General features: G+C 40.2%; 2 protein-coding genes across 2 annotated transcripts; one reads left to right on the plus strand and one right to left on the minus strand.

Annotated features, from left to right (window-relative positions):
* Positions 1-2,564: 2,564 nt before the first annotated feature.
* Positions 2,565-7,936, plus strand: LOC306926259 (interferon-induced protein 44-like; the record flags this gene model as incomplete). Its single annotated transcript, XM_079505526.1, has 7 exons — positions 2,565-2,617; positions 3,508-3,568; positions 3,831-4,026; positions 4,513-4,665; positions 5,154-5,325; positions 6,013-6,113; positions 7,640-7,936. The coding sequence occupies exons 3-7, from the start codon at positions 3,847-3,849 to the stop codon at positions 7,934-7,936; spliced, it is 903 nt and encodes a 300-aa protein (XP_079361652.1). The 5' UTR covers positions 2,565-2,617; positions 3,508-3,568; positions 3,831-3,846.
* Positions 7,937-8,922: 986 nt separating this feature from the next.
* Positions 8,923-16,654, minus strand: ifi30b (IFI30 lysosomal thiol reductase b). The gene is made up of 7 exons (XM_079505768.1): positions 16,576-16,654; positions 15,024-15,215; positions 13,751-13,822; positions 12,065-12,154; positions 11,653-11,805; positions 10,728-10,796; positions 8,923-9,038 (listed from the first exon to the last, which is right to left on the minus strand). Exons 2-7 carry the CDS (start codon positions 15,198-15,200, stop codon positions 8,967-8,969), a joined length of 633 nt encoding a protein of 210 aa, XP_079361894.1. The 5' UTR covers positions 15,201-15,215; positions 16,576-16,654; the 3' UTR covers positions 8,923-8,966.
* Positions 16,655-16,951: the final 297 nt, after the last annotated feature.

Below are 16,951 nucleotides of genomic sequence, written 5' to 3' on the forward strand. Positions count from 1 at the left end.
TATGTAACAAAAAAAACAAACAATGTCTTGTCCATGGCAAATATTGGCAAAGACCAATTACCTGTCCCCACGTGGTAGTTTATTGCTCTGCCCTTTGTACTTCCAACCTAGCTCTCATTACTTCTAATGCAAAGGCACAGAGAAGTATCGACCAGAGCTAAAGAGAGGCAGATGTGACTTATATGCCTTGGAATGTAAAGGCAGAGGAGTTGATGCACAGAAAAGAGACAGAGACATAAACACATCAGCTCCAAACAGATCCTGTGCCAGCCTCTTCATAGCTATTAGCTACATGACAACCTTTACACAGTTTCATCCGTGTTTCTTCACAGCCTGGTGAGTAGTATACCGGTCAGAAAAAACACATCTGATTATGTTTGCTATCACAATATTGTACTCTGAGTAGGCCTGCATGTGTTTTATTCATCTGCATGTCCTTACTGGATATATGTTCCACTGCCTTTGTGGTTAGAATCCTATTTTATTATTATTATTTTGTTTCGTCCATGTTTTTATTCATTCATTTTATCAGCAGATAAAATACCTCTTCCCATACTTTAACATGCCCCCTGTTGTGAAGTTAGTGTGAGGCAGTGGTTCTCAAAGTGATCGGTCCGGCCAGGGGGTCCTCCCTAGCTACATCAATAATTAATATAAACAAACCGACCTGTATGGGTCTGCAACCCATAAAATAGAATAGTGCAAATTGCTTTCATTTCTAGTGGTGGAAAGTATTTAAGTACATATAACCAAGTACTTTACTTAAGTACAATTGTTAGGATTCAGTTTTTGTTTTTGTTTTTTTAATTTGCCAACTGTCAATACTTTTACTTCTACTCCACTAGATTTCAGAGGCAAATATTGTACTTTTACTCCTTGCTTCCTTCAGGCCGTGTTGCCATGTCTGCTTATTATAAGCAACCTTTAATTGACTTGTTTTTTCTGTAAAGTCACTTGCAAATAAATTATTCTTAGTTGCTGGTTGATGTTTTTTTGGGCTTGATTCTAATCTAAAGTGTATAGTAGTTGCTTATTTGGGCTTGATTCCACATTTCTTCACATCAAGGAACCCCAGATTAATATGTAATTGTCCACAGACATCCATCTGAACATATTTTGTGCCTTTTTTTAAATGTTTTTAAAAAATTCAAAATATTTCGATTTATTCTCAATGTGTTTTTAAATAACGGATGTACAACCTCACAATGTGTCGCTGTGAGCTTGTAGATCAGCTATTGAACCCAGAGAGAGGAAAACCTATCTAGCATTGTGCAATTTCCCCTGAAACGGCCGCCTCGCTGTTTCTAGCTAAAGTGAAACTGCAGTAGGAATAAGGATAGAGGTGAAGGTGTGCGTGTGATGGGCTCAGAGAAATGCCATGATACTGTAGTGTAGGCCTATGTATCTAGAAGTAAACTAAGACAAAATTAAATTAAAGAAAGTACAAGAACTGTTATCTTTATACTTACAATACAGACAAAGGCATTCTGAACCATATCAGATCAAATCATGTCTAACAATTAATAAGTATATGTTATAGTGAAACCTCCAATTTGATATGTGTATTAGGTCACAGATCTGTTGTGAAGATTTGTTTAAATATTTTGGACCTCAATCTATACAATCTTTGTCCTGTATTGGACAAAACAATATAGTATAGAGATAAGTGAAAGTCTTCTAAAAAAGAAAAGAAAAAAGCATTATTTCTATAATTATGTTCTCTAGGCCTATTTACTTATACTCTAAGTCAAGAATCAAGAGGTATTTATGTCACTCATACAGGTACAAGCAGCAAAATGTTGGTGTAACATGTCTTACAAAACTGATAACACAACAATTAATATATAGCAACATAATAAAATAATTGGAATTTTGAATTATCTGCTCTGGATTTGTATTATTATCTTATAATATATTATTTTATGTACTACCATGTCCTCATTTAGGTCTCTGGCAGTTGAAGAGGAAAACACTTTCGGAGCCTTTCTGTACCAGATTTCAGACCATTAGACCTCACTACTGACGCCATCCAATTCCACCATGAACCCAAGGCTAAACCAGGCCCAGCAGAGGGAGATCTGCTCCCACCTGGAAAACAAGAATCTTCACCTCCTTTACAAAGCCACTGTCCATGGTTTCACTGCAACTGCCTTCCACCAATGCTGTGACAACCAGGGGGCCACTGTCACCATAGGCTACTGCTCCACCACAGGCCAAATCTATGGAGCATATACCAGCAAAAACTTTAGCCAAGCTAACGACTCGATTTTTGGACGTGTACATGGAGTCCGTGGAGTCCGTGGACGTGGACGTGGACTTGGTTATGGTGATGCTTATATGGCGGATGACATGGCTTTTATTTTTACTTTCCCTGGAAATGGGCAAAATCTGGTGCGCTGTGGCCTCAAGTTAAATTGTGCCCAGTATGCCCTGCAGAACAAACATAACTATGGCGCTTGCTTTGGAGAGGATTTGATTTTTTTACCAAATGGCCAACCTTATGTTGAGTGGCACCCAGGATCTTTTTATGACAATAGCACTGTTAGTGTTATTGCTTACCAGTATAATACCGGTAATCAAATAAGCATAAGTGAATGTGAGGTGTATCAAGTCCAAGGTAAGCTTTTCAAGAACACTATACCCCGTGGTGGAAAGTAAATAAGTACATTTCAGACATTTACTCAAGTATAGTACTTAATAGGGGTGTAACGATATAGTAACTGCATCGGAAAATCTATTTTAATTTCAAGAATCGAAGTATATTGAAATGAAATGTATTGTATCGTATCGTTTTGCAATGCAAATAATCGGCATCGAATCGTTTTGCTATGTTGCAGACAATTAATTGTATTAATACTACATTTTTGTGCATGCGGTATTTAGCAATTTTTTGAAGTATTTTAAATTACTGTATCAATTTCAATTCATTGAATCGGATCGGATCGGATCGCCATAATGAACCAATATCATCCATGTATGGTATCGTCAACCATGTATCGTGATACGTACTGTATCGTATCGCTGTTAAAATTTATCGTTACACCCCTAGTACTTAAGTACCAGTTTCAGGTATGTTTACTCAAGTATTTCCATTTCTTGATACTCTTTAACTCTACTACGTTTCAGAGGCAAATACCCCTTAAATTATTTTAAAACATGAGTTACAAGTTACTTACTTTTACAGAAACATATATTAAACAATTTAGCCCTATATACTTTGTCTATTCAGAAAACAACTGATCTACAAGCTCACAGTGTTGTGAGCATCGTGCTGTGAGCTTGTAGATCAGCTGTTTTTGAAAAAGTGAAATAGCATTTTGATTTGATTTATTTTAACAAAGTATTTCTAAATTGTGATATTGCAATTTTTACTTCAGTTAAAAATAAGTACTTCCTCCAACACTGCACCACACCCAAGTTACCAAAGTGAGTTGATTAAAGGTCTTAATGAGAATATTTCTGCATTATTTGATTACCTGGTTGATGATATGGATGTCCCTGGTGCAGTGAAACCTGTGACTCTTACCAGCACTGAGAAGCCATGGCGGAATGTTCTTTGGAAAGATGAGTAAGACCAAATACTAGAGACAACATGCTCACTTTATCGATTTATAACTAATCACAATAGTAATCACAATTTTGCATTAAGGGATGGCCACACCAAGCACTATATATATAGTTCTAAACCAAGTGGGTGTGTCCACGCCACAACTAATGGTGAACAATACAGTTATTGTAAGTGCTTGGTGTGGATGAAGGCCATTTTGGCCTATTTGGCTGTATTTGAAACAAATTGAAAAGGTTCATCTGTTGGCCTCTGCTTTCCACAGGAATAAGAAACAGTTGATGGCAGGAATACAGAGCTACAAGCCCATCATCAGCTCTGTGACCCAGGTCAGGGTTCTGCTAATCGGACCGGTGGGAGCCGGGAAGTCCAGCTTTTTCAACTCCATCAACTCCATCTTCAGAGGACATGTCACCAGCCAGGCCATCGCTGGGAGCTCTGGCACCAGCCTCACCACCCAGGTAGACCGCTGCTCACTTAGTCTCGTGTGGCCAGACTGTTGCCTCCCACAATTTTCAAATCATACAGCTTGATTGTAAACAATGATGAGATCTATATATTTTTGTCATGAAATCGAACATAGTTGCTCAATCTTTCTTTCCACTGGCGCTCCGATCCGAACAAACTTGGCACAAACACTGTTCAGTGGTCTGCCATCCCAATAACCACACCATGTGGGGCCCCTGGTGTGGTTATTCAGGGGACCCCTACCCTGGGTGCCACATGCGGTCTGTCGGTCCAATCAGCAGCAAACTTGCAATAAACACTGTTCAGGGATCTGCCATCACAATAGCCACATCCAGGGTCCCTAACAAGGCCCCTGTGGGTGCCTCATTTGCACAATATATAGGACTAGGTTAGGTTTGAAGGCTGCCACATAGCGGCCTAAACATCTAGTAATAAATAGTTGCAGACCTACTGATAACCCACCATTGTGTGCCTTACAGTACCGCACCTACCACGTGAAAGCTGGAAGGGACGGGAAACCTCTGCCAATTATCTTGTGCGACACTATGGGAATGGAGGAGAGCACGGGGGCGGGGCTTAATGTGGATGACATAAGCAGTATTCTGAAAGGTCACATTATTGACAGATATCAGGTGAGAGGTCTATGAATATTCTCCTTTTAAAACCCTTTGTGATTCTCTCTTTGAAAAATTGTAGCAATGTGTTATGACCTGGCTCTTGGGCCATAAAAGGAGGAAGACACACGGCTGTTTAAAAGGGCACGAAACAATATTTATTTACAATAAACAACTTAAAGCTTCAACATGATATGGGGTGTGTTGATCAGTGAAATCAGTAGTGTAGGTGAGTGGATGTGTGCTGAGTGTAGTGTGGGGTGTTGAATGGTGCAAACCAAAGACAAAACTAAAGTGTTGCTGCCATCAGGAAGAGAGAGAGAGAGAGTGTAGTCTAGTAGCCTTTGTTTGCACTCCTGAGTATATCTGACGGTGAGAATTCTATTTTCCTCATAATATATATGCTTATCATTTTAGCATTTATGCACCTTATGTGTATGTGACCATGGTATTGAATTTGAATGAGAAATTAATTCATTTTCTTTCCCCTAACATGCATATGGTAGTTCAACTCTGCAGTTCCATTGCAAGCAGAGCACCAGGGTTATAACATGACACCGGGTGTTCAGGACAAAATCCACTGTGTGTGCTACGTCATTGACGCCAACAAGGTCTCCATCATGCCCACTAAGCTAGAGGAGAAACTGACCGCCATTCGGAGGAAGGTCAACCTAATGGGTCAGTTGGTCTCACCCCCAAACACCTCTGTCATATTGCCTATCTCATGGCTGCATCTATCGGATATTTTTGTTAGTGATTGTCAATACTTTTCTCAATAGTCGAGAAGTAACTTTTTAATATTTAAAACAAATGTATCAACAAATTGATTAACCACTTGGGTAAAGAAAATGTGTTCAAGTGTTAAAATAGGTTTATATTCTAACAGCAATCATTGCTGTATAGATGTTCAGTAAGGGCGGGGTCTCCTTGTCTCTCAGCAACAGAAAATGCATTTTCAGGGCAGGATACCAATTTTATCATATCATCAAGATATCATCGATTTAGATCAGGTTGTTGCATTCAGACTGAGATAGATCTCCTGAAATAAGATTTGAAACCACCTCTAGAAAAAATCAGATTCCATGTGACTTGTATATGACCTGTCTGCATTTACACTTATTTAAACAAATCAGATTCCAATCTGGATGTGGCACAGATCCTTTTCAGCCTAGATTTGGCTGCCAGTGTAAACGGGGCCTTTACGAACTGGTGGGTGTGGCCACATAAAATCATTTTAACACTTTGTTTTTTTGTTTTTATCCTTCTCCTAGTTTAATCAATCATAGTATCTGATGGTCATGTTATGGGGGGGGGGGGGGGGGGGGTCACAGCATTCCATCTTCAATTGTTTATGGTGTTCTCCAGGGATCCCTCAGTTGGTCCTGTTGACTAAAGTGGATGAAGCCTGTCCCACTGTGGCACAAAACCTGAAGGATGTTTACCACAGCCCCTACATCAGGACCATGGTGAGTTCTACTCTTAAGCACAATTATGTGCACACACACACACACACACACACACACACACACACACACACACACACACACACACACACACACACACACACACACACACACACACACACACACACACAGCCACTGCCCTTTTACCTTCCTGTAAAAAAACTGCCCTCTAATGAATGCCCCCCTTTCCCTGCCATACCCAAAGGAGAATTGCCTTTTTCGGAACTCTCCTGAACTTGTCTTGAACGCAGCATTTTGCGCTGAAAGAATTTGTAGCTGAAGAGTGTGGGTTCTTAGCTGATCTACAAGCTAGCGCGACACCATTCGCCAAAAGTCCCGTTTTAGGGAAGTGCCCTTTAGAGAATTTCCACCCCTGCCTCATTCTCTGCACGTCCCCCCACAACACATTCTCTGTTTTGTGAAGTTCTTTCTGGTTTTCACTCAAATCTTCAGCAGTTTCTATGAACTTTGAGCAACACAACTGTATATTTAAAATGAATTGACAATTAGTAATAGAATCTTTTTTATGATTTACCTATTTCTATTGTTTTACCCATTTGAATTATATATATTACAATAAATCTCTCTCGATTTTTTTTATTACACAATATGTAGAAGGGCTTAATTTCAAACGAAAGCACAAGTCAAAAAAAAGACTGCTACTTTGAGGACGAAACCATGAAAAAGACTTGTCAGGGTCCTCCATTTTCAATTCATCAAAATAAATAATAAAGACGTAAAAATATACACTACTATGAAAAAACAGGAAATCATATAAAGAAAGTAAAAAAGGGGAAAATGTTTTTTTTACAGGGGCGAGTTTTTAATTGTTGCCGTCCGGAGGTGCTCTTTGAGAGCGGTTTTGAAGGCGTCAAGGGATTCACATTTCTTAATGGCTGCTGGTAGGGCGTTATACATTTTAGCGGCATAGGAAAGAAATTAATTTAATCCCTTGTTTGAGCTAAATCTAGGTTGCACATGGTCTGTTGAACTCCCTCTGGTGTTGAGTGTTGACTTTATTGACATTATTAAGGAAGTATAGATGGGTACATGGGTATCTTATAGTATAGTGATTACATACAATAGAGGGTATGCGCGTGACATCATCATCATACTCTGAAGTTATGCAGGAATGCCTACTGAGCGGCAAAAAACTACTTTCTGGCCTTGACAGCCCATGCATCCACACAGAAAAGTCCTATCTGATTGCATTAAATGTCTTTAAACAACATTAAATTCACTTTGTCACTCACTTTGCCACTCGATTTGCCACTCGATCTGCCATTCACTTTATGCATGCGCATACCCTCTATATATGTATTCAAATACACATCCATAAACATATTTTCACATAACTGAGTGGAACTTTGGTAAATCTATGTAAACAGAATTGAACTAAAGTAACCTAGTAATAACAACCATGCGAGGTAAATCCACATTAGGATGCATTATATGAATGAATGATTGAATGATTATGATGAATGATTATGAGCGAAGCTAACCTCCAGTGCTTGTGGTGTGCGCTGCAGGCCAAGGAAGTGAGCCAGCGTGTGGGCGTTCCTCTGTCCTGTGTGCTTCCTGTGAAGAACTACAGTGAGGAGCTGGAGTTGGACCAGTGCTGTGACATCCTGCTACTCACTGCTGTCAACCAGATGCTGCGTTTTGCCGACAACTACTTTGATGACATCGGTGACCAATTCAGCCATGATATGCAAATCAGGGGTGCAGCCGTACCCCAATACAACTCTATGGCCGTCTTTGATGCAAGGGCTTTAGGTGCTGCAGCTCAGGGCACCAACCTTGGGGCAAGAGTGCCGAAATATTGAAGCAATGGCTGCTAAAGGAGTGCTAAAACAGTGCCTTGTGTGTGGAAGAAAAGCAATGATTCAGTGATGATTACAATTTTACATTTTCTTCAGTAAAATCCTGCCAACTACAGTACATCACATAGCCTGTTCCTTGGTTTTAGTTCAGTTCCTATATTGATATGGGAAAAGCATATTCAAGTCATACAATACTTTGTAAAAATAAGTCATACAGCATGATGTTGTAAAAGTCTTACAATGTCAATTCTTAATTTGTACTTGAACAAACCTAAATTGTTCAAAGCACTGCCATTTGTTTTTGTAATTAACTGGTGTTTGTTGCAATAAACATGACATGTAAGTAGTTGGATTCAGTTAAATTGATCTGGGTAATTGGAATAGCTCAAAATACAACAGATTGCAGTTCACAAGTAGAGTCTATATTTGATTTGGTATGTTGCATCTTGCATGCTATGCCATGAGTGTGAGTCTGGTATTTTTTCAATTAACCTTATTTAAGCTGAGCAGAGTACCTCCTGCTGTGGTAAAATCACAGCAAACCACAAACTCATGGCTTATTGCTTTACTTACTTAAATTGTGACAAATGCGGTAACATGAATATCAGACATCCCAATTAAATGTTTTTAATAAGAATTTTGCATTACAATTACAAGCAATAACCAAAAAAGTAGTCCCTACGACTGCCAAGACAAGCCAGGAAGGTGCTGAGCTTGTGCTCAAATCTACAAGCTCTGGAGGAAAGAGAAGCTAGGACGATGGAGATGTGTTTACAGAATAGTTAGTCAGCTATCTTAACACTATACTCACTGACTGCAATCAGAACCGAGAATTGAACATCTTGATATGCATGCAATGCGTGTGTCACTGAATATTTTGTTTACTTACTGCATTACAAACAAACATCACAACCCATTTAAACAGAATATTTATATGTAACCTTTTTAAAATGTTTATTTGCTATTTAGTCAAACTAAAACACATACCCCTGGGCTATAAACAGTTCAGATTCATTGATGCGGCATTTACAGCCTAAAAATCTTTCAAGCATAGACTCCGGTCCAACTTCACCTGGGCTCCAGTGCAAGCTGAGGGCGTTCCCCCCTGAGAAAACGAACATATGGAATGTGATAATGCGTTTTAAAATATCAAAAGACATTTGCATACAGGCACAGAGGAATGGGCTCTATGCACACGCCATTTTGGAAATAACTTGGGCCCCTTCCCTACTTCCTTCACAGGTGTTACTGCTGATACTAATGAAGGCTAGCTGTACGTTCCCCGTATATTCTTTCTACGTCCGAGCATAGACATGGTAACGCCCCGCCTGCCTCTGATTGGCCTACCGACACTGCCCGTCTTGCCTGTCCTCCGAGATGCAAGGCTATACTCCGTGGTGGGAAATAATACAAGTACAAGAGAATGGCAACACGCAACAGTAATTTGTAACTTTAATTTTTGTAGAGGAGGCAAACTAATATTGTTTATATTATTGCAGGCGGGGCGTTACCATGTCTATGCTCGGACGTAGAAAGAATATACGTGTACGTTCCATTCTGGTCAAACAGAGTCAGGGTGCTGCTATACAGGGTATGTGCATGCATAAAGTGAGTGGCAATGTGAGTTTAATGTTGTTTAACGTGATGCAATCAGATAGGACTTTTCTGTTTGGATGTATGGGCTGTCAAGGCCAGAAAGCCACTCAGTAGGCGTTCCCGCATAACTTCTGGGTATGATGATGATGTCACGCGCATATATCCTCTATGTTGCCTCACTGGAAACACTAGCTCTGCTACACCAGTGGGTCTCAAAGTGTCCTTGAGTGTTCCAAATGGCCCGGGCCTGTACCGTACGGGTATGTAACTTACGGGTCCATTTCGTTCCATTTGTACACTCTCAGAGTTATGGGGGTCCTTGAAATTATAAAGGTTTGAGAACCACTGCACACTAAATGGAACAGCCTTAATTAGTATCATCGGTAACACCTGTGAAGGAAGAACTGAAGTAGGAAGAGTTATTCTGTGTGCATATAGCCCATTGAGGCACAGGAGAGAAGGGATACAATTCTAGACCTGGGAGGAAGATGCGTTGTACGTACGCAAGGACTGTATACTGTACATAAACAAGTTGCACTCGATTCTCTAGTCTAAACCAATGGTTTTCAACCTTTTCTGGATCAGGGACCACTTGAAAATCTTGAAAGCGTTCGCACTTTGCAGCCCACCCATGTAACCACTTACCACAGCAGATTAACCCATCTAACCACTGCTGTTATGTGGTCAGATGGGTGGGCCGCAGGCATTTTCAGAGCATGTTTATTCTAATGATCAATCAATAGATTGTATTCCAGCTTGGATCAATGGAACCAATGTAGCATTAAGTCCTATTTATGCAGTCTCACAATGAAAACATTGGGTTTTTTTTCCAAGGTTTTAAAGAAAAACTACCATGTCATTATTATTAATGTTTTGTAATATAAAACGCTTTTGAGATTTTGAAGTGGGCCCTGGTCCAGAAAGAGTTTGTGAATTGTGAATCACTGACATAGGCTTGTTCATGGACCAGCAGTTGGACATCGCTGGTCAAGATCAAATTGCATGGATTTGCATGAAACTTGGAGGGATATTCAATACACCCTGAACAGATTAACCTTTTGGAAAGGGTCACAATCAACTCAAGAGACTTAAAAGAAGAGATTTTTATGGGGACAGTTTTCACCCCCAGGTGCTTTCGTTAATTTCATTAAGTATGAGAGATGGCAGTGGCCGGTGCAAAAAGCCCCACATTTCTCACCTTGTAGAGCTGGCAGACCAGATTGAAGAGTGACGACATCGCCTTACCCTCAAACTCTTCTGTGTATTCCTGCAACCACAGAGAGTCTAGATTTATATAAGATTACCACTCTTGTTTGTAAACCTTATTTACTTGCATGACTTGAACATATACAATCATCCTTTCGCTGTACATCCATTCAAGCTGTAATTGTGCTTAAAAAAGACAATCAATGGGTCACAAAAAGTAGGGGTGCAACAGCTAATACAACTAATCGATTATTTAAGGAATATATATTTTAATTTAATACAATTGATTTTCAAAAATGATAGATCTACAAGCTCACGAGTCCATTATTAAAACAAATCATTCAAATCTTTTCAAAATAATTTGTTGATAATTTACATCTCAATAAACAAAAATGTAATGGACAGAATAATCGCTAAAAGACAATCGATAGTTGCAGCCCTAAAGACAAAGGCTGGGTTTCCCAAACGCATATGGTGTAAGAATAAGTGCTGCACATGCTGATATTTTTAAGAGTAAAGAGAGCCTACTGTCAGCTGTCCAGCAGTCCAAATATTATTAAATTAAATTTCAGAATGGTAGACCTGAGGCATACCATACCAGGCCTACCATACCATTGCATGGCACATCAATGCACGGAATGTCTATGTTCACAGGCTTCTGTGTGTGGCCGAGAGGAGCATCTGAGCATGTGCAGCACTACAAGTCTTACACTATATGCGTTTGGGAAACCCAGCCAATGGCAGTCCACCCACAGTCCAGAGTGGTCTTACCCCAGCTCCTCAAAGTGGATTCCAGGGATTCCCCAGGGTTCCTTGTGGGGGTTCCAAATGGACCCTTACAGGTCTGTAACTCTCAAAGTTAAGGGGGTCCTTGACTCCTTCAAATTAAAAACGTTTAATGAGAACCACCGACCTACCCCATTGAAGGTGACCCAGGGTACATGTGTGTGAGCTGGGCTCAGGGCTCTGGTCATGGCACCGTTGATGTGCATTATTTTGAGTCCCTGTCCTCCCTTTACACAGGAGTCTATGACGGCCCAGGATGTTGATGGAGCATATAGCTGCAGACACTGGGTCAGGAGGACACAACGCATGTTATTACCAACAACACAGGATCCTTTGTCCTGTGTAGCATTGGTTTTCAAACAGTGTGCAGAAGCCAGAGTCTTCTTCGGGATTCTGCGACAACCACACGTTAATATACAAAAACCCTTTGTTTGTGTTACCATATAATTACAAAACCAAGCAAGTGCCATGTTGTTTTGGCCACAGTAGGTGTTGAAAGTGAAGTTTGTCAAAAGCCAGTGTGAGGTTTCCCTCAGTACTTACAGGCTGAGCTGCAAGAAGAATGTCAGCTGCTGATTCCATGCAGTTGATGACCTGAAAGGCTGTATGGGCCACATTGTGTAGGATGCAAGCCTGTGTGGAGAACACATTATAAAGCAGTATCATTTAGGTTTGTACTGTATAAATACATGGTGAATCATTCACCATGACGAACAGCACTGAAGAGTGTACTGCTCACTCTGGTTACTTCCTTTTTTAAATTACATAAACATGTGAAACATTTAGAAGAAACTTCCAACCCAGACTGACTTACAACAATGAATGAGCAGTTAAGGCAAAGTTGAACTTTGGTATAACCTTGCGTTGCATCTGGTCATGATATATAGGTAGTTCCGCACCGCAGCCAGCCAGCCACTGTACGGCCGCAGCTCGACGCGACAACAGCTGCTAATGTTATGAGCTAACTGCATGGACAGCAACAACAAACCACAGTCATTGAACCACGCACAGAACATCGAAACGAACACAAACAACGGCCGCGAGGTTGCCACAAAGAAACATACACATTACTAAAATAATAATATGTTTCACCTGGCACATTATGACTATGTAATCATTCCTTGATTATTAAGTTCTTACTGTATTTGCACAACCCTTTCGCACAAGTGTTTCTCGACAAACAAATATTTTTTGTTGAAAATGGTAGGGGAGAACGGGGTAAGATGAAGCACTTTTTGCTTAAGTTGTCCTGGAAGCAAGGCAAAATGAGATGGCAGTAAAGTCTAATGATCTACCCATATTTCAGGATGTCTTCTATCAATTGAAATGATGAGTAAGCATCTATGACAAAGGGCCATGAAAATATGACCTTTTAAAAAAAGAAGTGGTAATGTGGCTCAATTTGCCCCAGGTAAGGGGTAAGTTGATCCAAGTCGAGGGGTAAGTTGAACCACATGATATTTGAATGTTAAAAGCTTAAACTTGAACAAATAATGTATTCACTAATAGATACTAATATAATAACCCTTTCCCTTTTGCAAATAGTCTTATTTATTTGTTTATTTATTATTTAAACAATATTAAGACAATTAAATAAAGTTTGTTATTCAGAACCTTATATTTGCAATATTTACAATATTGCCAACTTCTCTTAAATGAGTATGTACATGCAAATTAAAGGTCATTCAGTATAATTTGAGTAGCAAAGACTTAATAAAAAAAATATGAATAGTGATTCTCATTGACTCAATTTACCCCCGGACATTGGTTCATTTTACCCCCAGCCTCCATTTTAGAAAACAATGACTAATAGGTTACTTCAGACCATTTATTTGCTAAATGATTCACATGGTTCTATCCATTGGCAAATCATCAACGTGTATGATATTACATTTTAGACCTAGGTACATTTTGCTTTGTATAACAGTAATTTTACATGATGTGTCGAAATTTTACTCTTTTTTTTACCGACAAAAACCTGTTTTTTGTGTAAAAGAATGTTTTCTACTTTCCTCATGTGCTTCCTAACTTCACAGCCAGGTGTAAATGATGGATGCTTACTAGATTTAAGGTCACATGGCAACACAGTTTTCTAGTTTTCTAGATAAAGGGGGTGGTTCAACTTACCCGCTGGCTCATCTTACCCCGTTCTCCCCTATATAACAAAGTATAAATTTCACTGACATTCAGTGTGCTCTTGAGGGGGAATCAATCTGACAGCATACAGACCTCGATCATGTTCGCATGACATTCCGGCTGCCCGTGTTGACAGCTGAAGGGAGAATTTTCAGATGGAACTTCCTATAAGAAAAGCAGGAATGACTCTTCACTTAAACACTTGAAATGAAATGAAATCTATATTTACCCAGGGTATCTGGGCTAAGCTCAAGAACTTGTTTCCAGCCAGGCCCTGCTCATAGAACACATTTCATCGTAGTGGTTCAATGCCTTGTTCAAGGGCACTTCAGCGGTGGTAAGTTTTAACGTGTCGGACGGCTGATTCGAACTAGGAACTTTCCGGTATCAAGACCGCGCCGCTATCCGTTCGGCCACCGCTGCCACAAATCTCCTTAGTACAACACACCTGAGTTGCAACTGTACTTGGCACGTACAGTTGCAACTCAGGTGTTACACCAAATCTCCTCACCAAAATCATCTACAAGCTCACAATGCATTGTGTTTTTGAACTTGTAGATGCCATTTACGGTGGCTGTCCACTCCAGAATATGGATGCTAGGGCTCAATTCCTTTACGTTCAAACAGCTTTTCCTCTTTAGTGGTCTTATTTTCAGACCCATCCTTCACTGTCCCCAGAAAAGTTAACCTATATAGCATTAGCATAATAAACCGTGGTTAAATACTATATATTCTGATAGGGCCACCTATCTTTTTGACATGAAGTGATTTTATTGTCTTGATAGTCACATGTGTCATATCAACATTAAGTTATAGGCACTAGTGTCCACATGAATGCTTGCTAACCGTTTCAGAAGTATAATGAGTCAAATTACCTGTGTTACTGTTAATCACTTGAACCCCAGCATCCCTATTCTGGGGGAACATTTAGTCAAAAATAGCCGATCTAAAATCTCACAAGCATTGTAACGACATGTGGGTAATCTGGGTATTCTGGCAAAAAAGCCATTTAGTCTAAGGAAAGAGAGCACACGTACCAAGTATTGCCCTAACTCAAGTCAAGTATATAATGTTCAATTATATTTTCCATTTCAAATGTTTGTTAAAACCATTCTAGTCCTGGTGGCTTTTTGCAAAGAACCCTTGTGCCATCTAGTGACTTTTTTGTATAACTGCAGTGTGCAGTCTTCACATCAAACAGTTGAGCCTCAACCTGGCTGCTGTTGCTGCTATGGCACCTGCACTTCTCTAGTATCCTACAGGTTTATCTCATCTCATCTCCAAGAAGGGCCGATGTTAGGTGAACCAGAGCACGCTGAGCATTTAGACCAGCATATAGTGGAACAAGTGCAGGCCTATAGCCTACCTCAGCATTCCCAAAGGGAACCAGGTTGACAATCATGATGTCCTTTAGCAAGGTCCAGGTGGGGAAGAGCTGCTGGGTGATGAAGTACCTGCACCCTGGACACAGGCTCTCATAGTACAGGGTGACCACCACCGGAGGCACCGCAGCCAAGTTGCGCTTTGTGGCGTTCAGCTCCATACACTGCTTCTGAACCTGAACACAGAGACACCATGTATGATGTATGTCGCTGTCAGGCAAAAAGCTTGTATCTACATATTTCAACGTTTTAACGTTTTGTCGTGAATTAAGTATACTTCATCATTACAAGAGTAGCCTCGGTACCCAGGCTTTTATTTTCTTTCACATTTGCCTATTACAAGAGTGTCACAAAATGAGTGAAAATAGCAGATCTAAAAGCTGTGCCAATTGCAATGTGTTGTGAGCTTGTATAGATTGCCTATTTTCACCATTTTAAAATGTTTTTGAAATCATAATAAAATAGTAACAGCATACAACATACTGCTTCTGAACATAAACAGTAGAAACAAGTGCCTCTGAACCTAAACACAGAGGGACCGTCCCTCAATTAATCCCCATCTTGGGCATTTCATTATGACTTCTGATTCTGAACCTAAATATCTACCAAGATCCTTGGGCAGAGCCCTTCTGTCTGTTGTGCTTTGCTCTTTTTATGCTTGTGTGTTTCATAGACTGTTGTATCCTTTTGTGCCTTTTATTACACTTCTATTACACTTGTCCTTTTATGCTTAATATTTAATACTGTAACTCTACTACAACACAAAACCAAACCATACACTGCTTCTGAGAAACCTCTGCTTTATAATGAACACAACAAAAAGGCTACTATTACTATATGAGCAGGCACGGACTGGCACAGGAAATCGGCCCTGGCATTTGTGGTCCTCACCGGCCCACAAATGCCCTTCTGGCTGCCACATCATGCCAGAATTGCCAGACTTTGTCCAAGCCGGGCCTGAAGTGCTGCCTGAAGTGCAGCCTCGTTTTCCAACTCGTAAAAACGAGGCTGCATGCACTGGCTACTTCAGGTTGACATGAAGGTCACGTTGTTTCTGCGGAAATGCAGGACGTTTGGTGCCCAATTTCAAAAGCATGATTCTCATTTTGCAAACAAGGACGACGTTGACTGCTTTAATTAACACAAAACTCCACTAAACTAGCTGTAGACTAGACCGTCTTATTATTAAAGGCTTTAATTGGGAATAGCGTTATTTACAGTAGGATACACAGATAATACGCAACTATATATTCCAGTAGTTTCCCTGATTTAGAATACCGTAGGTTATTATTAATAAAGAATTGGGCTCTCAAGTGTTTGAAATGCTTAAAATCTGGACAAGTTAGGCTACGGTAGCCTAAAACAGAACAGCTATGAGGATTTAAACTATCCCCTATAAACTGCAAACAACTTAAAAGTAATGCAATACACTTGATAGTCTATACATTTAAATTCAACTCAAATAATGCCGCGAATCAACCAATTAGCCTACGCCTAATTCATTCTGAAAATAAAATGTTCAGTAGGCTACATTACCTTGCATTCTAGGGCGATTTCCAAAGAGCGACACCACTGAGACGGTGGATAAGGACAGGACGGTGAGGGGTGCGATTTTGAACAAGTACTTTTGGCAGTAAAACATAACAATAAAGCGAATAACGACGAATATTTCTTCATGGTTGTGGAAGGAATAATGTTGGAACTGACTGACATAGGTAGAGAGCTAGCCAGCAGTCTGTGTGTCCCTCCTCCTGGAAATCTCTCCTCCTATTGCTGATTGAATCATCTGAACACAAAATCAAATCAGTCTTTGGGTGGCAACAGAGATATAGACAGGCTCTGGTGGGTGGCAGGTGTGTGGGGCGAAAGACAAAGTGGGGTGCTGGGGACGGCTCCTGGCACCTGCCAGGTG

The sequence above is a fragment of the Electrona antarctica genome (assembly GCF_951216825.1).
Source record: "Electrona antarctica genome assembly, chromosome: 7".
Taxonomy (NCBI): domain Eukaryota; kingdom Metazoa; phylum Chordata; class Actinopteri; order Myctophiformes; family Myctophidae; genus Electrona; species Electrona antarctica.